Here is a 26,929-nt window from a genome sequence, read left to right as displayed (position 1 = left end):
GTACTTAGTCTCTTCACAAATTTATGTGGATTTTCTTTCCCCAAAAAAACAACTTTAATGAGAAAATTACCATAAATTGCTAATGATGGGACTGGCCCTATTAGTGATGTTAAAGAAAAATGCTAGTAGACATTAAATTGTTATATTATTAAATTCAAATATTGGAGTAAGTTTTTAAACTTCTAGCCATGGTTCATTTACATATAAAATATATTTATTCAGAGATAGGAAATTATGTGCTTAATAATACTGTTTAGTCTAGTATGTCCCTTGATCTAAGAAAAAAAATACTGTTCACCATGACTAAGGACAAAGGAATAGTCTAGGGTACGGTTTTCATAGTCATGTGACTTGCAAACTCATAACAGTGTTAATTAAGGTTTTGTAGAACTCAAATTCTAGGGGAAACCTGAATTGTAAGTTACTGTACTATCAGTTTGCTAAGCAACAATCTTTTTTGTTCAAAACAGGAAACCACATTCAGGGGTGATTTAAAAAAGAAAATTTTGAGCTAGACTGCACCATGATTTTTCACAATTCTTTGGCCAGATTTCCCTCCACCCCTGTCTGGGGCTCATGTGTGCCAGGCACCATTCTAGACTCATTTCTTTGAAGTCTCACGAGCACCCTGGGAGGTAGATGTTAACATGTCCTTCCACTGCGCTGATGAGAAAAGTGGGACCCTGGGACCTGAAGTCACTTGCTGAGGCCACTCAGAGCCAGGCAGTTCAGCTGCTGTTGCCTTGAAGCCTCCTAGGCAGGTTCTCAAAGTGGGGTCTGCATCCCGACCACACAGGTGTGAGTTAACAGGCAGAGCCTTGGGCCTAATCCCAGATCAACCAAATCACGATTTGGGGGGCAGTGGGGCCCAGGATCTATACTTTAAACATGCTCCCATGATGATGCTTCTTCACACTGACATTAAGGACCACTGCCCAAGACTGCCTCTGATCTGTCCCTGTTACCTTCTGCTCTCCTGCTGAAACGGGGAGTCCCAGAGTGGCGGATGCAGAAGACTTAAAGGTCATTCGTGGAGAGGGCAAAGGGAAGAGAGCTTGCCAGAAGCCTCCCCTAGTACAGCCAGGGTCTGGACTCAAACCTGGCCTCAGGCTCTTTTCCCTACACAACTACCACTCCAGGGACAGGCACAGGACAGAAGAGGAATGACTCTCTAATGGTGTCATTTCAGGGAGCAGGGAGAAGAGTCTAGAGTAGGGGGAGGAAGAAAAAGGAGAGCTTTGGTCAAACCCTGGACTTAACCACAGGTTGGCCCTGGCAGGGAGCTCCCCGTGATCACCCGCTACCACAGGAACCACTGGGGAAACCCATGTCAGCATGTGCTGGGCAGGCCCACCTATCCACAGTGACCAGGAAGCCGGATGCCCCTGGCGTCTCCAATGCTGGTCAGATCAGACTGCTGTCTCCACCCTCACCCCATCCCCACCCCTCATCTCTGGGCTGTCACTAGAATACAAGGTAGATGCCCCATTGTGACAACCAGCAGCTTGGCCTTCACAATGGAACACAGCCTGGCACCACCACGCCAGGCCAATTTTTCTATTTTCTTGTAGAGACATGGTCTTGTTCTTGCTCAGGCAAGTCTTGAACTCCTGACCTCAAGCAATCCTCCTGCCTTGGGCTCCCAGAGTCCTAGGATTACAGGAGTGAGCCACCGCGCCCAGCCCCTGTTAGGAACTTAATATATGATTTGTCATGAAATAATTTGCAGATTTTACTAAGAAAGTTCATTTCTAAGATAATCATGTAACAAATCATGAGTTAAATTATCACTGTGTTTCTGTTTTGCAATTTTAATGAAAAATTACTTTGACTAGTGCTTTAGTCAAGTTATTAAAATAATCACAAGTTCAAATAGTTATATTACCTGTACATACCTTTAGGGAGTCCCGTATCTTGAATGGGATATTTGTCTGACTGTAGAAAGCAACAAAAGAGAAGAGTTATTTTTAAATGCCATAGTCAATTCTAAGATCCAAGTGAAAGGAAAGCTTTGTCTTGGGAAAGTCATGCTTTCAATGAAAAACCTTGGAAATGTTTAGCCTCAAACTTATCCAGTTGGCATGATCCATTGATTGTTTTTATTCTCAACTGATAATCATGAAATCAAGGTCCACAGGAAGTTAATTCTGGAAGATGAAATAGAATCAGCCGTCCAGCTTTCCTCAGCTCTAACCACTAAACAACACTTCCGCTCTTTTCTACAGCGCTAGTCTCCTGCAGTTTAAAATTGAGAAGAATTTGTTTTCATAAATTATAAGGATAGACCCATTTCTTCTCATCATTTCTGTGACAGTCATTTGGGTCAATAAGCATGTGTTCTGGGCAATACTTGCTATTACAGAGCTCTGTCCTGAGTTGGATACGATGGGACTCAAAAATAACTGTCTTGTTGATTGCACACAGATCTAAAAATCAGTTAGCAATTATGCACAGTTACGAACAGTTTCTCAATGCATTAGTTGAGGGTAATACTGTCACAAGGAATCCAAATTAACGAATGCTCTTACAATCACACATCTTTTAATTTGTTCTTACTTATATGCAGGTTTCTAGTGTTCTAGAAACTTATTCCAGATTAAACAATGCAGCCATTCTCTGAAGACGTTCACGCGAGGAGGGAGAATGTGCCCAGTTTCCCAGCCTGTCCCCTACGTCCTGCTTGGCTCCCATTCTACACTCGGCTCCTGTCCTCTAGCCTGAACAAAGTTATATCTTGCCTATTTCCGGTAGGTCTTGCCCATGTCTTCGTTTGTCAGAGAAGAAAAATAAACAAATGTGGACGGTTTTGTTTTAAATGCCTTTTTCTTGGAGTTCCTTTGGAGCAGGGCGGTAAGGTTTCAGAAACTCTAAAAGCCTCTAACTACTTCCCAACGCAAATAAGTAAATAAAAATCAATCAACCACAGAAAACTTCATAGTCTATCCCAGATTAAATTAGTTCTTCTCATCGTTGTACTCCCAAGAGCATGGAACCCAGACCTGTACTATAACACTTGTCGGGCTGTTTTTAAAAGTATTTGTCTATTTCCTCAGATATATATACTGTGGGTTTTTCCAGAGATGGGAGCATGAGCTTTGTATCTCCGGGTTTTGATGTGGTGTTAACATCCACGGAAAGTCTGCATGGACGAGCACACAGGCTGGAGCAGGTGCAGGGCTCCCAGAGCAACTGACGGCTTGAGCTAAGCCTAGAGGATGCCCTCGACTCAGAACCACCAAAAGGAAGGAGCAAGCTGTTTGCAGATGGCGGACACAGCAGGAGCGGATGCCAGGTGGCTGGAAGAGCTGCAGGTATAAAAGACCCATCAGGCCGAAGCGGTGATGTCTGCTGTAGAAGGACGGAGGAAGGCAAGGCTGGATGAGAAATGATGGAAGCTGTTTCTAAGAAAGACCATGAAAGCTGGCAAAGGGATTTAGGTGGGATGCCGTTCTAGGTTTTTGGGAAGCATGGCTCATCAAGCATCTGCTGCTACCTGCCTTGTGCCCAGCTCTGCGCATGGGAAGATGGCCAACACAGTCTTGAGGGAAGTCGGACAAACAGACAAGTACAATTCAGTGCGATGACGAGCAGGGATTTGGCCATGAGGAAGGGAGCAAGGCAAACAAGGCTGCACAGATCTGGGGACACTTGAGCTGACGTGGGAGGATGCACAGAGGCTCACCAGGTGAGGAAGCAGGGAGATCGTCCTTGACGGAGGGAACAGCGCTATTGGTATCCTGGGAAGGTGAGAGGGCATGGAGTGTTTAGGCAGCAGCAAACAGCTACACGACTGGCTCATCAGGTGAGCGGCAGATGCTGAGATAAGATCTAGGAGGAACCTCACCTGCCGTGTCCAGGAGTATGTGCTTTAATCCTGCACACAGCAGGAATGTTAGGAGTTGAATTCAGTCTCCCAAAAAAGACATGTTGAAGTCCTAACCCCCAGTACTTCAGAACGTGACCTTATTTGGAAATAGGGTCTTATAGATGTGATGATGGATAGTTCAGTTATGATGAGGTCATGCTGGAGGTCAGGTAGGCCCTTAACTCAATGTGACTTAGAAGAAGGGAAGAGACATGGACGCCCAGGGAGAAGATGGCCAAATGCCAATGAAGGGAGGGAATGGAGTGATGCAGCTACAAGCCAAAGGGCGCCCAGGATTGCTGGAAACCACCAGAAGCGAGAAGAGACAAGAACAAGGATTCTTCTCTATGGAGAAAGCACAGCCCTGTCAACACCTTACCTTCAAGCTTCCCACCTCTGGAAGAACCGGGAGAGAATACATTGCTGTCACTTAAGCCACACAGTCTGGGGTATTTGTTACGACAGCCCTAAGAAACCAATGACAGGGAAGCTTTGGAAAAATCGCTTTGTCCCCAGCGTGGAGGTGTGATTGGGGGTAGCCCAGACCCAACGTGAGCAGTAAGGAAAATGGCCCCGAGGGAGGGAGAGGATACTGGAAGGAGACCTGGATAGTCACAGTGGGGACAGTGGGAAGGGAAAAGAAAGGGCCACCTGAGTAACACTTTATAGAAACCAAAGAAAGGCATCAGTAACAGACTATCCCTGAGCAACCGTAAGTCCCGACCACAGGGCTGGTCATTCCATTCTGATGAGAGTTAAGAGACAGAATTTTTAAATCATAATTCCCTCTGTGTCAACGCTCGGTCCCCTGAGCCGTCCATACTCACCGAACTGTCCAGTGGTAATTAAAGGACAGGAAAACAAACACCGCTGGTCCTCAAGACACTCCAGATTTAAAGACATTTAATTTAATTATATGAAATGTATTTTATGTCTCTTTAAATTAGTTAACCAGAACTTTCCACGATTCCGTAAAGCCTATCCTCCAACCATCTGGAACAAAAGGGATGTGTCTTGTGCTAGCTGGGCGGTGGCACACGCAGTGCTGCCCAGGGCACTGATTTGGTCCCATGCAAGAAGCGGGGCTGTGCAGGAAGGAAGCCAGCCCGTCCCCTCTGTATGCATATCGGTGAGCTGCCCTTTTCTCACCAGCAGAGGAGGGACAAAAATACCTGCCTCCTTATCTCACAGGATCTTTGGAGGTTGAAAGCAGAGTATGTGAAATCTCTGGTAAACCTTAGAGCAGCAGAGTGGTTATAGGGGGCAGGGCCGGGGCTCAGAAGCCAGCTTCTGGGATTAACTGCAGTAACAGAGTAATCATGTCGTATGTGTCTGTCGGGCAGAGAGGCCCCTCAGTGAGTGCAGATCAATGGTATTAAAAGTAGGCAAGTAGACAAAGATCTCACATAATCTAAGATCACTTCCGGGTGTGCAAAAAGAGAACGGAATCTAAGACCCTTTTTAACCCAGAGAAACCTAGAGTTTATTATCATCACAGAGAATGCCAAGATAAAGCAGTTTGGAGAATCTTACTTTGGAGTTTCTGATCCTCATGTAAATACTGAGTAATAAAAACGTAAAGACATAACAAAGGACAAGAAAAGGAAAACGAGAGTCACCACCATTAGTGTCAAATTTGTAACCTACCATGTCAAAGGATAAAGTGCTAGGGTCTGTGTCTTCCACTGGCTCCTTTGCCATATGATCTGCAAAAAAAAAAAAAAAAAACAAAAACCCAAATGGAGAGTATCTGCTTTAATTAAAAAGCACAAATGAGTCCTCATGACACAAGCTACTTTGTAAGATTGGAGAAAACCTTACTTGCAATTATTAGTGGAGACAAAAGGAGAAACACATCCAGATTACATCAAGAAAGAGATTAAGAAAAAGATACTTTGTAAAAATAAAACCACCACATTTTAGAAGGGGTTGCTTGTAAATTTCTACAAATACTCAAAGAGTTACAAATAACCACAACTGGAGCAAGGCATGAGCTAACCAGGCTTCTGCATAATGAATTTGACATAACTTTGGGCAGGAATCGTTTAATTCTGAATCTATTTCTTTCCTGATTTCCTACTCTTCTGCAACTCATTTTTATTAAGCTTCTGGATGTGGCTTGTGTAGATTAATAAGGTCAACAGTATCTCACAGTATTTTTATCAAGCAAAAAGTGATCTGGATTTCTCAATATTTTGTTTCTCATGCTTTACTACTTGTTGCAGGCAAGGAATTTAATGAGGAAATACAGAAAAAGGCACAAGCCTCAGTCAGGGCCTAGATCACCTGAATTTGTACAAATTAGGAAAAAGCTCTCCCTCTCCAATATGCTTTACAAGACATCTGCCAGAAAGCTGTCTCACTAAATAGTCAAATCTGTTTAAGTGGGAGCCTCTAGATTTGTGCAGTGCACAACCTGCAAACCCTAGGTGGAAGCCATGAGCCAACTAAGATCCAACATTTACTTTTTACCCACATCCCCATCAAGTACATACTACATACTGTAGACTAGGCACTAGGTCCTGGGAATGCCTTTGGGGATCCAAAGCAGCATGGCAGGACAACTTATTGGGATAATAATTTGTGTTTGTTCTCCCTGCTGAGATCGTGTGTCCGGGATTTCCATATTTCCCTGTCCCACAGGTGTTGGCAATGCCCAAAGGAGAAGGTGCTTGAAGACAACATCTCATTGTTTTAGGACAGAATGCAGTCGCTGAAGAGAAGTGGGGACGAATGGAGAGAGATTTGCCAGCGCCCTCCAAGGAGCAGGGGATAGACATCCGTAGCTCCCAGGAGCAGGGACTGTCCCCCAGTCCCTGGCAGAGCACAAGACCACACTGGAGACAGCACGGAACAGGCTAAGCCCTGGGACCCAGGGTCCAACCCCAGCAAAGATATCTTTGTGCTTTGTGTCTGGCACAGACAAAGAAACAGAGGTCTGCTGGGTCTCAAAGGACTTCTCAGGCTTGGACAATGAGACGTCATTGCCCTGCCTGATGCACTAAAGGTTCAAGATCCTTTCCTAGTTTTCCCAACACCACGTGAGCCTCTCAGGTTCCCGTGCGACCCTAAGGAGGCAGGGAGGGGTCCAATCTGATTGAAATGGAATTTCCAGCCAACCCAGTGGAATACAGACTCAGATTGGGATATAAACTGATGGCAAGTAAATAAAAGACAAGTTGTGTTGCTAGCACCACCCTGAGCTACAGGTAGTTACACGCAGAGCCGACCGTGTTAAGGCAGTGGAATGACATGGCAACAGAGGAAGAGCACATTCCCAGCCTGGGGTGCGCTGTGGGGTGGGAGGGGGGGCTGCAGAAGCACCTTCAGAGGAATTGATATCCTAGCCTGGAGGATGAGTTGAAGACAGCCAGGAGGAGAGGTGGGGGAGGGAAAAGCATTCTAAGCAGAGGGAACAGCATAGGCAAAGTCCTCAAGATGACAGAGAACATGACACATTAATGTACAGTTCTACAACAGACCATGTATAGGATGGTGGCCCCCTAAGATTATAATACCCTATTTTTACTGTACCTTTTCTATGTTTAGATATGTTTGGATACACAAATCCCATTATGTTACAATTGCCTAGAGTATATTCAGTACTGTCACATGTTGTACAGGCCTATAGCCTAGGAGCAATAGGCTATGCCATATAGCCTAGGTGTGTAGGGGGCTATACCACCTAGGTTTATGCAAGTGCACTCTGTGATGTTTGCACACCGATGCAATCGCCTAACAACGCCTTTCTCTGAACATATCCCTGTCGTTAGTGATGCATGACCATACTTCATAGCCAGACACACCTCCATTCAGTTTTCTAGTTTTCCTTTCTGTCCTTACATTCTGGCTCTTGGTTGGGGAGGGGCAGTAGAAGCCACCATGAAGTAGTGTCAAGTCCCTTCTTCCCTCCTATTAAAGACTAGTCTCAAATATTTCACTAAAGTGTACCTGGATGACAACACCTTAAAATGTTATCCCACCAAGGGCCGGGCGCGGCGGCTCACGCCTGTAATCCTATCACTCTGGGAGGCCGAGGCGGGTGGATTGCTCGAGGTCAGGAGTTCGAAACCAGCCTGAGCGAGAGCAAGACCCCGTCTCTACTATAAATAGAAAGAAATTAATTGGCCAACTAATATATATAGAAAAAATTAGCCGGGCATGGTGGCACATGCCTGTAGTCCCAGCTACTTGGGAGGCTGAGGCAGGAGGATTGCTTGAGCCCAGGAGTTTGAGGTTGCTGTGAGCTGGGCTGACGCCACGGCACCCACTCTAGCCTGTGCAACAAAGCGAGAATCTGTCTCAAAAAAAAAAAAAAAATTAAAAAAAAAATGTTATCCCACCAGGGATGTGGCATGTTAACAGGTATCAGGACTTGGAATTTCAGGTAAATGGGCTGCCAGAGATGTGGAGTGCTGGGGCGGGGAGGGGTGAGGCTGGCACTTTCTAAATGCCCCCGACAGCATCCTGTGCAGACGCTACCTGCTGTGTCTATGACAAGCCCATCTTGCTTCCTACAGAAAAATGAGTATGAGAGGAAGGAAAAAAGAAAAAGACATAAAAGAGGAGGAAATTGCAGGAGAGAGCTGAGAACGGCAGAATCACACCAAAAGCAGCAGTGAGGACACAAACAGGGCGGTTAAAAGGAACTCAGCACTCCGAAAAGCAGCCTGGCCTTGATCAGTGTAGTGCCGTGACCTTGGAGGAGTGAAGGGGGCTTGCTAGGTCTGGGGCAATCCCTCCCCAACGCCAGGCGTCCCAGGTCTCTGGTTCCCACACTCAGCTAACGCCTGGGTGGCTGGATGAATTTCTACCCACCTCAGACTCTCCCACCGAGTTCTATGATATAACTGGCACGTCCTGGGGGGCCATGAGGCTAACAGGAAGATACAGGCAGAAGACAGCAAAGGCCTGGAGGCCAAAGTCTCGCTTTGGTCTGACATCTCTGAGAATAAATGGAATTTAAGGAGGGAAGAATGTAGAATTTAGTTTGTTTGTTTTCTGAAGCACAACAATGAAGTGAGAGTGTTTAGAACTAGTATTGGAGGAATTTTCAGGTCTTTTATTATTTTCATTCTAGTGGTTCCGTGTTGGCCTTTGCCTTGTATCAAGCTGTGGATTAAATTCTTCCGTGCCCCTCACTGCCAAGTGAGCTCAGAGACCCAGGCACACTGCAGCCCTGTACGCTGGATCTGCCACTGCGCCTTAGCCCTGGCATTTGTTTCCAATCCTGCCAAGCTGCTTTTGTTCTCACAGGCCCGGATTTTTGTGTGCCAAGGAAGTTATGTGGAGGAGGGCTGATCCTGGTTATTTGAGACTGATCTAGAAGTAGAAAGTTGTCCCAAAGTCTTTCTCAGAGCCCTTGGAGTTGCATGTTTACAATCCTACTAAGTACAAAATCAAACAGTTTATTTAGAAGCTTTAAAATGTTTGTTTTTACAAGTCCCAGAGACAGGCAGGCCGAGCCCCCAGGCCAGGCCCTGATATCTGATGGGGGGAGAGGCACAAAGGATCCCCAAACAGAAGGGGGGCCATGTGAGCTCAGAGGAGCAAGCCCAGTGGCATCTCCAGGGCAGGTGGGGGCCCTTGCCCTGCTCCTGGCTGCCACCCTCATGTCCTGGGCTGTGCTTTTCTCCCAGAGCTGCCTTCACTACCCTGGATCGGTGATGCTACCCCAAATTAGCTGGAAACTGACTAATAGGCATCTCTCTGGTAGCAGGTAGAATGATATTTAATTCCTAGGAGCATCTTCTAGAGAGTTCCACAAAAGGCATGAGATTAACCTGGTGGACTGACGCAGCAGGGGCCCTGCCCAGGGCAATTGGCCTGGCTCTCAGAGTCCTCAGGTGAAAGCACCATTACTTTGTTTGGGTGGGCCCTAAGTCCCTAACCTGTAATATTAGCAGGTGAACAGAGAGTCTCTATGTCTCCTTCCTGCTTTGAAAGCCCATGAGCAGAGAGTAGTAGTAGTCACAGAGGTCAAAGAGCATCTCCAGGCTGAAAGTTCATGGCACTTTGACCTTAACACATTGACTGCCACACTAGGAAAAAAAAAACATTACCTGGGGCCAAGATATTTTATTAAAACAAAACAATCCTTTCTAATCTGTTATTTTCTATTGTTTTTCCATGTGAGAGTTATATGCAACCCAATCCAAATTTTTAGAATTAAATTGTCAATATTAATTGTAACAATAAAAACATCAACAAGATTTTCATGAACCAACTGCAGAGTTTTGCTTCACAAGGCCCCAGGCTCAAAACTAGCCTGAGTTAAATACAACTCTCATGGCAGTCAGCGTGTTAAATAACAGCTAGACCTCCTGCTTCCCTGGTGTCTGCTCTGTGCTGTATGGTTAAGACGCAGTCTCGGTCAAGCCTGACACTAACCCTGAGAAAGTTATTAAGCACCCCCCCCCTTTTTTTTTTACATATTGAGTGCTCAAGCTCACAGGGTCAAGCGAAAAGGCCTGGGAGTTTCTGGCTCCAGAATCTGTCTGTTTTCCAGACCATCAAGTTCTAGAAGTGGCTCATGCACTGACCACCTGACAGACTTTCTTAGGGGGTATCTCTGTGTCCAAATCTCCCCCCTGTTTATATGGGCACCAGCCACTGGGTTAGCACCTACTCATCACACTAATTGATTCACTTTGATTCAATTATCTCCGTAAAGACACTGTCTCCAAATCAAGTCACTTTCTGGGGTTAGGACTCCAACGTCTCTATTTGGGAGGACACAAATCAACCCCTAACAGTCCACTCTCTGCCCCTGCCCCCCAAAAATTCATGTTCTTCCCACACACAGAATACATGTGGCCCATCCCAACACTCCAGAAGCCTTAATCATTCCAGCCCCTACTCTAAATCCACAAACTCATCTACTTGTCCTTAACGCAAAGCCCCAAATCCCATCATTTACCGAATCACAACCTCTTCAGGAGCAGCAGGGAACCCGGCACTGCCTCCAGCAGCTTCTCCAAAAGGAATCTTCTGGATTCCAGAAGATCCTTCTGGCACAGTGCCAGAAGCAGACGCTGGTGGCTGCCCAAGGACTGCATGTCACGTTCTGACAGCTCCCTTTATTAGTCTCATTAGACAGAGGTCAACAGTTCCTAGCGACAGGCTCTCAGAGGAAGTTCAAATGTCTTCTCTAAAGATGTCCTTTCAGGGAAGACAAGGAGGGAAGCGTGGCAGGGGTCTCTGGCTTTCCCAAGCACCACGAGACAGAAGAGCAGGGCCTCTCTGTGCTTTCCAGTGGCGAACCAAAGACAAGTCTTTGAACGTGTGATGGCAGAGTTAATTTATTTTTCATTGGTTATTTGTTGTGGTGGTAGCACAGCTTTTCTTTTGACCCACCGCTGCTTTCATTACTGGTTAGAAAGAAGCCCTGGCTTCTGAGCCACACTCAGGGTTGGAGCAGGCTCTGAGCCGCAGGAATGCGGGGAGGAGGTGCTGACTCCCTGTTTCCTTTGGCTTCTTCTCTGTCTGAGCAGCAGCCCCCTGTGCCACCCTCAGACCTGGGAGCAGGGGCTGAACAAGCTGGGAAAGGGCAGGGACCAAGGAAGTGCATTCCTACAGCAACTTCTCTGAAGGGCTGCGGAGCACACAGAGGAGGGCAGGGAAGGAGGGAGGGAGGACACGAAACAAAGGAACTCCGGTAGACAGAAGAAAACTTAGAAAGTGGAGGCATTATAAGAAAGGAAGAGAAATGAAGTGAGCATTGGAAAAACCCACAGGGAGGGGAAGGAGAGAAGAAAGGAGGAAGGGAGAAGGGAAAGCCTCAGTCGTCACCCCTCTTTTTGGTCACTTGCAACTGGCTGGTGCAAACTGCAACTGACCTCTCTTTGGCCACTTGCAAACTGGCTGGTGCAACTTTGCAAAAACCAGTGCTCCTGGAAGTGGTTCACCCTGTCGTCCTGGGTACTGTCCCCAGTGCCACTGGAGGGCAGGTTGCCACCTCGGGCCCATCTACGCCCACAGGAGGGCCAGGAGAGGGTGAGATGTCACCACAGGGGGCATCCTAAGAAGGTGGCCACAACTCCCAGGAAACAGCCCTGCTGTGTGGTGCCAAGAAGTTCCCAGAACAAAGGAAGAGGGTGCACTGCTGTGCTGTGTGGCCACAGGCGCTTAGCTCACTGCAAGGAATTGCACCACCTTTAACCCAGACCTTCAATGCCTCACTCTTTGCTTCTGTCTTTGTTATCTTTACGAACACAAATTTGATTCTGGCTCATTCAGTGCTAGAGTGCTTCTTAGTGGGAGAGGTAGAGCGTGCCGGCTACACTGTAATCAGTATGACTGTTTTCCTTCCATGTGACTTCAACAGTCTTGCGAATTTTTTCACCGTCAAAAGTTGCTTTTTAAATTAACCTCATAATATAGTATAATAGCATTGTACCTTTGTTATGTGCATGTGGATATACAAACTTCTTTTTTTAACTTTACAAGGCAGACTTAGTTTGTACACCTAGCTTGATGACTAAGCTCCTAAGATGCCTACATGGGAAGAGCTTTTTTCCCCCCACAGTTTGAAGCACGTGTGGTTGAATTTTATATTGTTCATTCATTCACTGAAGTGATAAATTATTTATCCAGGGCTAATTATGTGCCGAGTACCGTGCTAGACACGGTTAGAGACAAACTGTCATGCAAAACAGACATGGCCTCTCTATCCAGGAGCTTACCATCTAATGGGGAGGGTGACATTGGCCAAATAATGACAACCAGAAACTGTGAAATGTGCCAGAAAGAAAAGGTACAGGGTGTGCCGAGAGTACATAACATGGGGCTGGATCTGGGTCACCTTTGAGCCAAAATTCAAGGACCACTAGGAGGTAACAGGGTGGGCAGGAGATGGGGGCGGGGGCGGAGTGGAGGGACCTTCCAGGCAGCAGGAACAGCCTGTGCAAAGGCCAGGAGGTAGGAGGGTGCGAGGGCTTTCAAGGAAAAGAGAGGAGGCCGTGTGGCAGGGGTGCTGAGAGCAGGGGCCAAACCAGGCACCATGGGAGGAGGTTGAAGGAACAGGTAGGGACTGGTCACACACAGTGTGGAAACCACATAAGGACTGAGGACTGCTGGGGAGTGTTGGACAGACAGCCCAGGGTTCAAAGCGGAGGAGTGACAGGATCTGATTTATTTTTAAAAGATCACTCTGGCCACCCTTTGGAGAACAGGTTGCCAGAAGGCAAGAGCGGAGCGTGAGAACACCGGTTGGGAAGTGAGTGTGGGAAATCAGGTGAGAGAATATGGAAACTCGGTCTGGGGCGAAGTGAACATTCCATTTAAGAAGTTCCAGATATTGGCACCATCTGTGTGCTTCCATTACAGAAATGGAAGGAATAGGTGTGTGTGTGCTGTGGGGTGAGAAAATAAAATGAAATGTTAGAAAAGGGTAAATTGGGGTGGGTGGGTGTGTTTGCATGGAGGAATCCTCATTTCATTGATAGAATCCTACTCGGACGATCTTTCAGATGCCTGTGTTTTTCAGCATCCTCTGTTGAATGGCAGGGAGCTCTCAACAGAAGGAGGCCTCCCTCCTCTTTGTGGGAAGCCCACTAAAGAGCCCTCTAAAGATTTCACCTATAGGTTTGGGTTCTACCTCTTCCAGTCCAAGAGACAGATTGTTTCCATATCATGCCTTCTTGTCATCAATTCCTCTGTCCTCGCCCCACTCCACACGTGCTGGGATTTTGAAGTTCCTTTGTTTCAGGTTGCACATTCATTGCAAGATGTGCACATCCGTTTTGGCTGGGCCAGGCAGAGCGTGAGTACCATCACTGGGATTCTGGATCCTATACTGCTACTACTGTCACCTAAGACCATACTAACCCCCCTGGTGGCTGTATCACACCACTGACTCACTGAGGCTTTTTTTTTTTATTGAGACAGAGTCTCACTTTGTTGCCCAGGCTAGAGTGAGTGCGGTGGCATCAGCCTAGCTCACAGCAACCTCAAACTCCTGGGCTCAAGCAATCCTCCTGCCTCAGCCTCCCGAGTAGCTGGGACTACAAGCATGCACCACCATGCCCGGCTAATTTTTTCTATATATTAGTTGGCCAGTTAATTTCTTTCTATTTATAGTAGAGGCGGGGTGTCACTCTTGCTCAGGCTGGTTTCAAACTCCTGACCTCGAGCAATCTGCCCGCCTCGGCCTCCCAGAGTGCTAGGATTACAGGCGTGAGCCACCCCGCCCGGCCATCACTGAGGCTTTTAATACACTGATATCATGAATGAACTGTGTTTCCCAGCCCCTACCTTCTCTGCTGCTATTGATCGTGGAGGGCTCAAGCAGATTTTACATCTATCCCTCACCCCCAACTATCATCATTGAATGAGTCCCGAGGCCATTCTTAGTGAAAGCTAGCCTGAAACACCTCTTGGCACCTTGTTCATTAGGCTCTCCGAAAAGGAGGTGCAGGGGAGTGGAGTGGGATGAGGAATTAGGAGGGTTTCTCCCTTTATTTCCCCTTCTGCTTTTCCAAACCATAGGTCTAGGGGGAGGGGAAGGATATCCAGACAATTCATTCTCCATCTCCAACTGATACAAAATTTATCATCCCCCCACATAAAGAAGAATTTAGATCTTTCTTTGAAGTCCCCAGGAAACTCCCCCAAACCCAGCACAGCACAATGCCAGCTTGGTGGAAGGGTCTTCTGGCCACCTCCGGACATGCTGTCTGCTTCTCACAGCTCAAGATTAAGGATGGAACATTCTAGCTCTCTCCCTGCCCAGCTCAAGAAATGAACTAGGGAACACGTTTATCTAAGCAATTACGTCAGATTCTGTGTAACTCTCTTCAGCGTTTCCAACCTCAACGCCCCCAAGTTAAAGCCCCTGCGCACTCTGGGGGATGTATCATTCATTCATTCATTCATTCATCCATTCATTCATTCATTCATTCGTGTGTTCAGGAAACATCCATTGAGGTTAAGGCCTAGGTTATGCGACAGCTGAGAAAGAGAATTCCTGGAAAGCGAATTCTGAGGACTTTAAATTCAGGTGAGAGAATAAAGAAAAATCTAGATGCCAGCCTCAGGTTTGAACACACAATATTTTAACTTAAGTGGGGGGAGGGGGAATGGGCATTTATTGAAACCTTAAAATCTGTACCTCCATAATATGCCGAAATAAAAGAAAAAAAATATTTTTAACTTAAGGACAGAACAGGAGGCCAATTCTAATGAGAGGCGGGGTCCCACAGGTGGGCTCGGCCCGTGGTTCTGTGGACACAAACCGATGAACTAGCCTGGGCCAGTATTTATTAAACCAAAACCATGTGGCCGAAGTGAAATGAGAAGAGAGGAGGCGAAAGGAGAGGCATGTGAGCAGGGAGAATGGCAGAGCCCAGGAGGAGAAAACGAAATCCACCCCCTTGCGCCCTTTTCCGCCAGAAGCTTGCGGGACTTGTCTCAACCTGGCATCGCGGGTCCAGAACAAAGCGCTGGGGCCGCAGCGTGGGAGGAGGGACGGCGCGTCCCAGGCACGCGTGGGGGCGACAGGGACAGGGGCCGGGCGAGCGCGGGGGGCGAGCGCGCCGACCGGTGACCAGCAGGCGCTCGCGGGCGTGGAGCTGGGGCCCCGCGCGGCCCGGGGTCTGGCGCTGGGGTCCGGGACACGGGGGTCCCCGCGCGCCCCTGGGGGAGTCTCCGAGGCTCGGCCCCGACAGCCCTGCCGCAGTCACGGGCTCCTCCAGAGCTCCAGGCCCGCGGTCCCCGCTCCAGGTGCGGGCGCGGCGCGGTGTCCCCTTACCTGCGCCCGGAGGGTCGTCCGGTGAAGCCATGGGGGCGGGGTGGCAGCAGACGAGCGCCGGAGCGCGGCGGGGCGGCCTCGGGGACCCGGGAGGACAGGGCGCCTGCTGGGAGGAGAAGTCCTGCGGGTCCGGCGCGCCCCTGCTCCTCCTCCTCCTCCTCCTCCTCCTCCTCCTCCCGGGTCTCCCTCGCGCTCACTTCCTGCTTCGGCGGCGAGCAGAGCCCCTTCGCCGCGCGTCCCTCCGTGCCTCCCTCCAGAGGCGCTAGGCGGCCGAGGTGCGGCGGCCCCCCGGCTGGGGCGCGGGGCGTGGGGGTGGCCCCGAGTGTCCGGGCGTCCCCAGCACCCGGAGCGCGCGACCCGCCCGAGCCCGCGTCCCCCCGCGCAGGTGGCACCGCGGGGCCCTCGCGCCCGCAGCGGGGACGCCGGGACTCCGGGCGCAGGTCGGGGCTGGGACGCCCGCGGGCGGCGAGCGACGCCCACGCCGTGTCCTGGCCTGCGAGCAGACCGCGCGCTGCGAGACGGCGCACGCACACGCGCGCTGCGGTGGCTCCCTCTGGCCCTCGCGCCCCGGGACCTGGAGCCAGAGGGCCGCACAGAGGCCGGGAAGGAGGACGCCCGGCACACGCTCACACAGCCGCGCCCGGAAAAGCAGCTCCGGGTGCTCCCCCGAAATTATGCCGAATTGGTCCTTTTACAAGATTGAGGTTTAATTTAAATGGCCTTTTAATGCCAGGTACTCAAGGGAGCACAGATTGGAATCGGTTAAGAATATATTTAAGATGACTGTGTCTAAACTAAGGCTGTCATCAATCACAAGTGTGTTATAGGAAGGTTGCAGGCAATTTAAATCTATTCATTTTTTTAGAGATGGGGGTCTCACGCTGTCGCCCAGGCTGGAGTGCAGTGGCACAACCACAGCTCACTGTTGTGACCTTGAACTCATGACCTCACACAGTCCTCTGGCCTCAGCCTCCCAAAGCGCTGGGATTACAGGTATGAGCCACCCTGCCGGGCCCAATTTAAATTGAATAGGAATCTCTAAAAGAGTTTTAAATAATCTATATCTGCCTTCACACATAAGAACAGAAAGGTAAAAACTGGTTTGAAAGAGACAATAATCATATTTAGTGTACAATATATCAGCAAATTATCATAAGCAATCTCTTGGTCAAAACTCAGCTCTGGGCCGGGCGCGGTGGCTCACGCCTGTAATCCTAGCACTCTGGGAGGCAGAGGCGGGTGGATTGCTCGAGGTCAGGAGTTGGAAACCAGCCTGAGCAAGAGCGAGACCCCGTCTCTACTATAAAAATAGAAAGAAATTAATTGAGCAACTAATATATATACAAAAAATTAGCCGGGCATGGTGGCGAATGCCTGTAGTCCCAGCTACTTGGGAGGCTGAGGCAGGAGGATCGCTTGAGCCCAGGAGATTGAGGTTGCTGTGAGCCAGGCTGACGCCACGGCACTCAGTCTAGCCTGGGCAACAAAGTGAGAGTCTGTCTCAAAAAAAAAAAAAAAAAAAAAACCAACTCAGCTCTGAGCAATGCGTGAAAACTGCAAATGTCTACATACCCGCTTGGTGACAAGGAGGTTGCCGTGCGCCTCTCCCTATGTGTTTGGTGGTCCTGAGACCCATAGCAGTCTTGAGCTTGGCATTTATTCTCTGGAATATGCCAAGGAAGAAATACGTATGAGGTTCAGAGAAGAAGGCGCTTGCTGTGTGTCTAATCCGAGTGAAACCCTCTATATAAAAGTTATTTGGGAAATTTGTGGGTGGGGACAAACATCCTGTTGGTCTGCCTTTCCATAGGAAGGGAAATTTTGTAAAGGGTATTTTCTCTTAGAGTCCATTTTGAGGTTTGGTTTGTGGTTCTTTCTGTACTTCTGGTGCAGGTGGAATGATCTCTGACGTGGGGTGTCAGAAACCACACATCGAGTTAGGCTATCCTGTTATTAGCCCAACCTCAAGTGTCGCCGCTCTATAGTTGGTTTGCTTTTCAAAACTCTGAACTGTAATTCATCTTTTTATCACCACTCTTCATCACATCAAATAGGAGATGGATAGTAGAAATGCATTTTAAGATTAATTTTTTAAAAGAAGATGAACTAGGTATTTTATATAGGTTATTATTCCCTTTCATTTTATTTCTTTGTGCCCCCTTCCCTATAAATTGCATCTACCTCATCGTTATCTTTATTTTTCCCACGTGCTCTGTGAACTGTAAAGTAGGATCCAAATGGGACTTTTTTTCTTTTTATTGCAATTTACAAAAAAAAAAAAAGTAATTTAAAAATGATTCTCGGCCGGGCGCGGTGGCTCACGCCTGTAATCCTAGCACTCTGGGAGGCCGAGGCGGGCGGATTGCTCGAGGTCAGGAGTTTGAAACCAGCCTGAGCAAGAGTGAGACCCTGACTCTACTATAAATAGAAAGAAATTAATTGGCCAACTAATATACATAGAAAAAATTAGCCGGGCATGGTGGTGCATGCCTGTAGTCCCAGCTACTCAGGAGGCTGAGGCAGTAGGATCATTTGAGCCCAGGAGTTTGAGGTTGCTGTGAGCTAGGCTGATGCCACCGCACTCACTCTAGCCTGGGCAACAAAGTGAGACTCTGTCTCAAAGAAACAAACAAACAAAAAAAAAAAGATTCTCATTTTTCAGAGTTCCCAAAAGGTTTCCGTACAATGAATTTGATGTCACCTCATGTCCTTTGGTTTTACTCTATTGCTGCCCAAAGAGTGTTTCAAACCACTCTTTTTTTTTTTTTTTTTTTTTTTTTTTGAGACAGAGTCTCACTTTTGTTACCCTGGCTAGAGTGAGTGCCGTGGCGTCAGCCTAGCTCACAGCAACCTCAAACTCCTGGGCTCAAGCGATCCTCCTGCCTCAGCCTCCCAAGTAGCTGGGACTACAGGCATGCGCCACCATGCCCAGCTAATTTTTTGTATATATATATTTTTTAGTTGGTCAATTAATTTCTTTCTATTTTTGGTAGAGACGGGGTCTCGCTCAGGATGGTTTCGAACTCCCAACCTCGAGCAATCCGCCCGCCTCGGCCTCCCAGAGTGCTAGGATTACAGGCGTGAGCCACCACGCCCGGCCTCAAACCACTCTTGAAACATTTTCTATGAGTATACAGTGCCCATATATTCATGAACCTTGGAGTTATGTATAAAATTTCATATTTCCGTTGTTTCACTGCTCTTTGAGTGATTTTCAATTTTCCTTTTCCCATAAATGAGGATAGTGGACTTGGTAATCACAGAGTCAGACCTGCTGGCTTTGACTCATCCTGTCACCATGAGGTTGTGTTACTGAAAGCTAGAAACCAAAACGGAGTCTGTAAGTGTTTGCGGGATTGTGAAAATTTACTGAAATCATGTATATTTAAAAATACCTAAACCAATGCTTGTCACTTGGTAGGTACAAATAAGCCAGCTACCTTCAGGCTGTCTTCAGGCCTTCATTCTTTCCCTGAATTTAGTCTATTGAGAGAAGCTCCTACTGCCTTTGTTACAAGAAATGAACCAATGTTTATTATAGTGTTTGTACATAGCATGGAGCAATGGATTGATTCCTAACATTCATTAATGCAATTTTGTAACTCTCCTCCTTCCCATACACCAAAGTGCCAAACCCTAAGGAAAACAAAACGAGCAGTCCCTGACTCTTAGAGGTTTGTGACCAAGAGGGAGTTGCAAATATTGTTTTGCCATAGAACCAGGGAAGTGACAAAGTGTAAACCAGGAAGGGGATGTGTGTGGATGGAAGGCACTGAACAGGTATGGAAGCAAAGTGGCTTTATGGTGACTATCTCTGACAACCATGGAAGTGTCAGGTAAATTCTGAGACCTTAATTAATAGCTTCATGACCTTAAGTGTGGGAAAAACTGCTGGTCTCATGTCTTCACAAACAGATAATGGTCAGAGAGACTGTCTTTAGATGAGGAAGACAGCAACTCAAAATATATTTGATCCATCATAGAATATGCTGCTATTGTTCATTTTACAACATTTGGGTTGTTACAGTAAAGATTGGCAATTTAAGATAGACAGTTATTCTCTGGGAGGCCGAGGTCGGCGGATTGCTCAAGGTCAGGAGTTCAAAACCAGCCTGGGCAAGAGCGAGACCCCGTCTCTACTATAAATAGAAATTAATTGGCCAACTGATATATATATATAAAATTAGCCGGGCATGGTGGCGCATGCCTGTAGTCCCAGCTACTTGGGAGGCTGAGGCAGAAGGATCGCTCGAGCCCAGGAGTTTGAGGTTGCTGTGAGCTAGGCTGACGCCACGGCACTCACTCTAGCCTGGACAACAAAGCGAGACTCTGTCTCAAAAAAAAAAAAAAAAAGATAGACAGTTATATTATTGAACCACATACTTTCTTATTTCAAGGGGTATGTACATTGTGTACAGATAAAACCGGCAACCTGGACTGCCTGACAGGGTCTGATCTGTATCCAAGTGCCTAGGACTGCAGCGGTAGGATATGGATTCAGGAGCATAGGAGACGCCCTGTGCCTCAGAATAGACGGTCCCTACAGCTAAATTTGCTTGCTATCCCTTTATGGAATCGTGTGTGATGGAAGACACCCCAGAAAGAGCTACTCACGTCCTGTGTCTCCACATTTTTGGGAAAGATATTTATTAAATCGTGTCCAGAGTGCTTTAAGGCAGTTGTAGTGGATCTCTGTTGTTTTGCCGTCTAACTTCTCATAATAGTGCCTCTGTTTCCTTCTGGAGAATCATTGTTTCCACTCTCAGTCCACGTGATTAGGTGGTAGCAACATCACCGCTGACTCCTGACCCCAAGGGTTGGCATATGACTTCAGGGCATTGCTACTGTGAGCCAATGGGTGGAGGAGATGCATGGAACCTCTACTGCTATTGGAAGGGCATTGCTACCCAAGAGCCAATGGATGGAGGAGATGCATGGAACCTCTACTGCTATTGGAAGGGCATTGCTACAGTGAGCCAATGGGTGGAGGAGATGCATGGAACCTCTACTGCTATTGGAAGGGCATTGCTACAGTGAGCCAATGGGTGGAGGAGATGCATGGAACCTCTACTGCTATTGGAAGGGCATTGCTACAGTGAGCCAATGGGTGGAGGAGATGCATGGAACCTCTACTGCTATTGGAAGGGCATTGCTACAGTGAGCCAATGGGTGGAGGAGATGCATGGAACCTCTACTGCTATTGGAAGGGCATTGCTACAGTGAGCCAATGGGGGGAGGAGATGCACTGAACCTCTACTGCGATTGGAGGGTGGGTCTTTAAGTACCTAGCCCAAGAGCACACAGCTGGTAGGTGGTAAAGGAAATGAAAGGGAGTGAAACATTTGTAAAGGTCTACAGTATATAGAGAGCCTTGAGTGCCAGACAAAAGCATTTGAAACTAGTTTTAGATAACAGGAAGTTAGGTTTTGAAAAGTGGCAGGAGAAAATTGGTGTTTTTGGAGGATTAGACTGGCAGCTGTGTGTAGGATGGAACAGAGGAAGGAGAGAATGCAGGCAGCAAGACTGTTTAATCTTTACACTACACTGTAATTTATTAGAGTTGAGTTTACATCCTCATTCAAATGTGAGAGAAACTCATATTAGAAATGTTTCTAATGTTCTTTTGTTGCCTGAAGCATTTACTATTATACATGAGTTATTGCCTTGTCGATTTGCATATATGTGTAAAATGATCTGGAAAGCTTTATTCCAAAATGTTAATAGAGGGACTAAAAGCTTAAATAACTAAATTATTACCTTTTTTCTGTTTTGATTCCTATTCTTCAGAGGTGCAATATTCCAGTGCATATATTTAAGCACAAATACTTCTTAAAGGATCTTCTCTTTGAGTATCCAATGCCCCTGCATGTACAGGAGATTAAATCTCTCTTGCCTAATCATATTTTACTTTGAATTGTTTACCCATTAGAAGCATGAGCTATGTGTGGTTTTCCACAGAGAATGGGAAAGTGTGGGTGATTGTTAGTATGCTGTGTTGTACTTAGAATGCCCTGGGTGGGGAGTGGGAGGTGCAGGGAGGAGAGGAGGGGCAGGAGAGGCTGAAAAAGTATCGGTGTGTCTGTGCAAGAAGCACTTTTATCTTCCTACAGCCTCAGGAGCCTCACTCACCACCTTGCAGGTGTTCCTGGGTACCTTGATCTTGGGTGCTCCTGCATTAGCATCACTGCCAGCTTTCTTAGCCAGTGCCTTCATATACAGCAATTTATTTCTTCCTCCTGGTTTTGAGAGAAAAGCTGTTAAATGACCTTTATACATGAATACCTGAAACTCAACTAACTAAAGTCAGATAGAGGAGACTTTATTTTGTGTTTGCTTTTGTTATTTCTGTTAGGAGAAAAGGACAAATGGGAGAAAAAAAAATAATAAACCTACTGTTATCAGCAACCATAGTTGACACACAAGAGCTCAGTTTTCTGCACTTTGTACCCCCAGAATGTAGAGCACAGGCTTGGGTTGATGACTCAGGAATCTATAAAATCATCAATCATTAAAAAAATTCATATAATAAATTGTCATTTAGAGCTTATTCTGAGCTAAGACAAAAAGGTGGACTTGTGTCTAAGGGAGTCAGCTGAGAAACTATTAGAACAAATAAGTGAACACATGTTGGTGGGGAGATTCAAACGCCGGTAGCTTTCTTATATAGCAACAATACCCAACTGGGGGGGCGGGGAAAGGTCCCATTTACAGCAGCAAATAAAACTGTAAAGTAACTAGGAATAAATTCAATAAAACTGTGTAAGAGCATTGCTGCAAAAACTACAAAGCTTCACTGAAAAACATAGAAATCTGACTAAATAGTGAGCTATACCATGTTAATAGACAAAAAGCCTCAATATTGTAAAGATAGTCCTTTATTAATTACTTTATTAATTAATTCCTTTATTAATTAATTCCTTTAATTCCTTTATTAATTGATTTCTTTATTAATTAATCTGTAGATTCAATTAAAGTGCAACAAAACTAACAAGATTTTTTTGGGACATAAAACTGATTGCAAAATTCATATGGAAGAGTAAATTCAAGATAATTTTGAAAAAGAATAGCAAAGAGAATGGATTTGCCCTACAAGATAGTAAGATATTATTACATGAAACAACAGTAATTAAAACACTTAGAATTGGTACAAGAAAGGTGAAAAGAAGATTAATGGAGCAGAGCAAAACTTCAAGACATAGACTGATGTATCTTTTTGGAATTTGATAAATACATTTAAATGGTGAAATGTTAGTTCAAAAATGGTTTGGGGACATTTTGCTGTATATATAAACAATGCAATTCATATCTCTGCCTCATCTTGCTTCTTTGAAAAAATTAAAGTAATAATTGATTTTTATTCACTCATTTTATAAAGTTGTAGTTAACATATTTGGCGGGATTTGAGACTTTTCCTATCTGAGCTTACACCTTTAGCATTTCATTTTTTTGTGTTGTGCTATGTTAATTCTTTAAAAAATGTAAATAGTCTTATGCTATTATCAATAGTTTTAATCTGAGCAGGTTTTCCCTAGGGAACATGGGAACATTATAGAGGAAGGAAATAATGAAAAGAACAAGGAGATGGAAGCACACAGAGAGGGAGGGTAGGGGCACCAAAGGCAACAATAGTTAGAGGACCTACGCATGAACAACCTCAAACCAGCACTGCTGTTGTGTTACCAATATCTGTAATTTAGCAGTTTTCGTGGAGGAACCTCATACTTTTCTTTTATAATCAAGTTACAGTTGGCACCGTTAGCATGGAGAGAAATGTAGTCCAGTAGAAACAAAGGGGAAGTATGAATTGCACATTCATAGAATATAATTTTTCATAGGTTAACAGAAATCAATTGATCTTTCTCTTGTGATCATTAAGAATTTGCATTTTAGAAATGCCCACCACTAGTATTTCAATAGAAGCTCTCTTAGTTTCAAGATTTGTAGAGAGAGAGAGGATTGTGACTTTAGTTGTTTAAACAGGCAACTTCCAATAATGCTGAGTTTTTCTCAGAAATTTTCCATTTCAATCAGTTTCAAAGACTAATAGCTGTGGAAAGAAGAATTCTTATCCCTCACCTCCTCCCTGCCTCTCCCCATCTAGTTAGCCAATCAATTAGGAATATTTAAGATTGAGGAGAATAGATCTGAATTTTCAATATAAGAAAGAAGTACTCCAAAAGAGAATAATTTTAAGGCACAAAGACGATCATTTTAGCTGTATTATAAATACAAAATACATAAGGAAAAAGTGCTAGTACCTGAAAGTCCAGTCATAATAGAGTGAATTATGGTACAGTAATGATGATCACAAAAGTATATCAATACAATAAAATATTTATTTTGCTCTCAATCACTTAAAACTTTGTACTGGCCAGCAAGCACAGAAGTCATCACTTAGAGTTTAGAAGTCATCACTCCGGGCGCGGTGGCTCACGCCTGTAATCCTAGCACTCTGGGAGGCCAAGGCGGGCGGATTGCTCGAGGTCAGGAGTTCGAAACCAGCCTGAGCAAGAGCGAGACCCCGTCTCTACTATATAAAAATAGAAAGAAATTAATTGGCCAACTAATATATATAGAAAAAATGAGCTGGGCATGGTGGCACATGCCTGTAGTCCCAGCTACTCGGGAGGCTGAGGTAGCAGGATCGTTTGAGCCCAGGAGTTTGAGGTTGCTGTGAGCTAGGCTGACGCCACGGCACTCACTCTAGCCTGGGCAACAAAGCGAGACTCTGTCTCAAAAAAAAAAAAAAAAAAGAAGTCATCACTCTGTCCTAACAAGTAAAAAATAAAAAAACTGAAAAAATAATAGTTCTTCTTAGATTCATCAGAGAAGTATGGGCACAAGGCAAAATGCTGCCCCCAGAATTTAAGACACAGGCAGGTGCATGTAGAGAATCATGACTTATGGGAGAGAAACCTGGGAACCAGTTCTGGGGTAGGAAAACCTGACCTGTAATTGAAGAATTGCTGAATTGCCAGAGGCTCAGTGTGGGCAAGTCTGAGTAATAAAAACTTCAGGGGGGCTGCCTATAGTTTTTTGAGTTTTACCTCTAGAAACTCAACCAGGTTCACACAGTGAATATGGGAGAAAAATCCTCTTGTGCTTCTAGCAGAGGGAGGGGGATAGGAACCATTTTGAAATATACCAGAGTATTCTGTTCTTCTTAATAAGGCCTGTCCTTAAAAGAAACTATTTTATGACAGCCTAAACTATTGGGGTTTTGTCTAAGCCTAATTGACCTAGAGGAAGAAAACAAAAACAAAAAACAACAAACGTAAGCCTGCTCGAGCCTTCATCTGAGAGAAGGGATTTCCCACCTCTAACCCACTGTAGCCATTCGGTCCCACCTAAACAGGAGTGGGTGGAAACTGAGAAACACTTCTGATATTCACAAAAAGACTAAGACCTAATCCTAGGACTATAGAAAGGGTCCCTCCCCCCTCATTTTAACACCCCATTACTAAATGCCTCTTTATATCAGTTCCTTTTACCCAATATCCAGCTATTTTTAAAAAATTACAAGACATACTAAAAGGCAAAAAACATACTTTGAAGAGACAGAGCAAGCATCAGCATCAGAATCAGATATGGCAGGTATGTTGGAATTATCAGACTGGGAATTTAAACAACTATGATTAATATGCTAATGGCTCTAATGGATAGAATAGACAGCATGCAAAGACTGACTGGAAGTGTAAGCAGAGAGAAGAAAATTCTAAGGAAGAATCAAAAAGAAATGCTAGTTACAAAAAATACTGTAAGAGAAATGAAGAATGCCTTTCTAGGTCTCATTAGTAGACTGGACATGGCTGAGAAAAGACTCAATGAGGTTGAGGATATGTCAATAGAAACTTTCAAAATGGAAAAGCAAAGAGAAGAAAAACTGAAAAAGCTAGAATAAATATCAAAGAACTGTGGAACTACAAAAGGTTTAATGTACATGTATTGAGAAAATCACAAGGAGAAGAAAGAGAAAAAGGAGCAGAAGAAATATTTGAGGCAATAACTTCTGAGAATTTCCCCAAATTAATGTCAGAAGCCAAACCACAGATCCAGGAAGCTCAGAATACACCAAATAGTATAAATGCCACAAAATTACACTTAGGCCTATCATATTCAAACTGTAGGAAATTAAAGAAAAATCTTAATGAAAAAACACATTATAAAGGTAAGAATTACATTCAACTTCTCTTTGGAAACCATGCAAGCAAGAAGAAAGTAGAGTGGAATATTTTTTAAGTATCGAGAGAAAGAGAAAATAAAAATCTTAAGCTAGAATTCTATACCCTGTGAAATTACTCTTCAAAAGTGAAAGAGAAATAGATTTTTCTCAGACAAACAAAAATTGAGGGGATTTTTTGCCAATAGACATGCTAGGAAGAAATGTTAAAGAAATTCTTCAGAGAGAAGGAAAATTATATGGGCCATAAACTCTGATCTGTATAAAGAAAGGAAGAACATTGGAGAAGAAATAAGCAAAGGTAAAAGAAAAACTTATTTTTCTTATTCTTAATTGATCTAACAGATAACAGTTTGTTCAAAATAATAATGGCAAAAATGTACTTGATTATGTGTGCTTATACACATATATATATTTCTGTATGCTTCTGTATTAGTGAAATGAATAATAACAATGGTATAAGAAATAAGAGGGAGGAATTAAGATTATTTTGTTATTTTAGGTACCTGCACTACCCATGTAGTGGTACAGTGTTATTTTACAGTAAACTTGTATCAATTGTAAATGTATATTGCAAACTCTAGGACAACTACTTTAAAAAAGTAAAAAAAAAAAATAGTATAACTGTAACTGATATTCTAAGAAAGGAGAAAAAAATTGAATTATATAAAATAATTAAAACCACAAAAAGCAGAAAGTTGGTGGAAGACAAAAACAAGAACAAAGGCATTGAATAGAGAACAAATATAGTAAATAAAAGTTCAATTATATCATTAATCATTTTAAACACCAATCATCTAATACACCAATTAAAAGACAGAGATTGTCAGAGTGGATAAAAAAATATGACCCAACTATATGCTGTCTACAAGAAACCCACTTTAAATATAAGGACACATCTACATTAAATGTAAAGGGGTGGAGGGATATATGCCATGCTAACAATAACCAAAAGAAAGTGAGAATACCTATATTAATTTCTGAATAAGCAGACTTCAGAGCAAGAAAATGTATCAGCTCAAAAGAAGGGCACTACATACTGATAAAAGTGTCAGTTCTCCAAGAAGATATAACAATCCCTAACGTAAATGCACCTCACAACAGAGCATCAAAATGTGTGAAGCAAAAACTGACA

The 26,929-nt window shown here is 44.9% G+C and overlaps 1 protein-coding gene across 1 annotated transcript in view; it reads right to left on the bottom strand.

Annotated features, from left to right (window-relative positions):
• EDARADD (EDAR associated via death domain) overlaps nucleotides 1-15,736 on the bottom strand; it is a 58,994-nt gene extending 43,258 nt beyond the window's left edge. Inside the window, exons 1-3 of the mRNA XM_012738294.2 lie at nucleotides 15,615-15,736; nucleotides 5,513-5,571; nucleotides 1,896-1,935 (exon numbers count right to left, since the gene is read on the bottom strand). Of these exons, the coding sequence (XP_012593748.1) occupies nucleotides 1,896-1,935; nucleotides 5,513-5,571; nucleotides 15,615-15,645 (130 nt within the window). The 5' untranslated portion in view covers nucleotides 15,646-15,736. The remainder of the gene's footprint in view (nucleotides 1-1,895; nucleotides 1,936-5,512; nucleotides 5,572-15,614) is intronic.
• Nucleotides 15,737-26,929: the final 11,193 nt, after the last annotated feature.

This window comes from Microcebus murinus, chromosome 19 (genome assembly GCF_040939455.1).
Source record: "Microcebus murinus isolate Inina chromosome 19, M.murinus_Inina_mat1.0, whole genome shotgun sequence".
Classification (NCBI taxonomy): domain Eukaryota; kingdom Metazoa; phylum Chordata; class Mammalia; order Primates; family Cheirogaleidae; genus Microcebus; species Microcebus murinus.
This window is presented reverse-complemented; position numbering and strand designations above follow the sequence as displayed.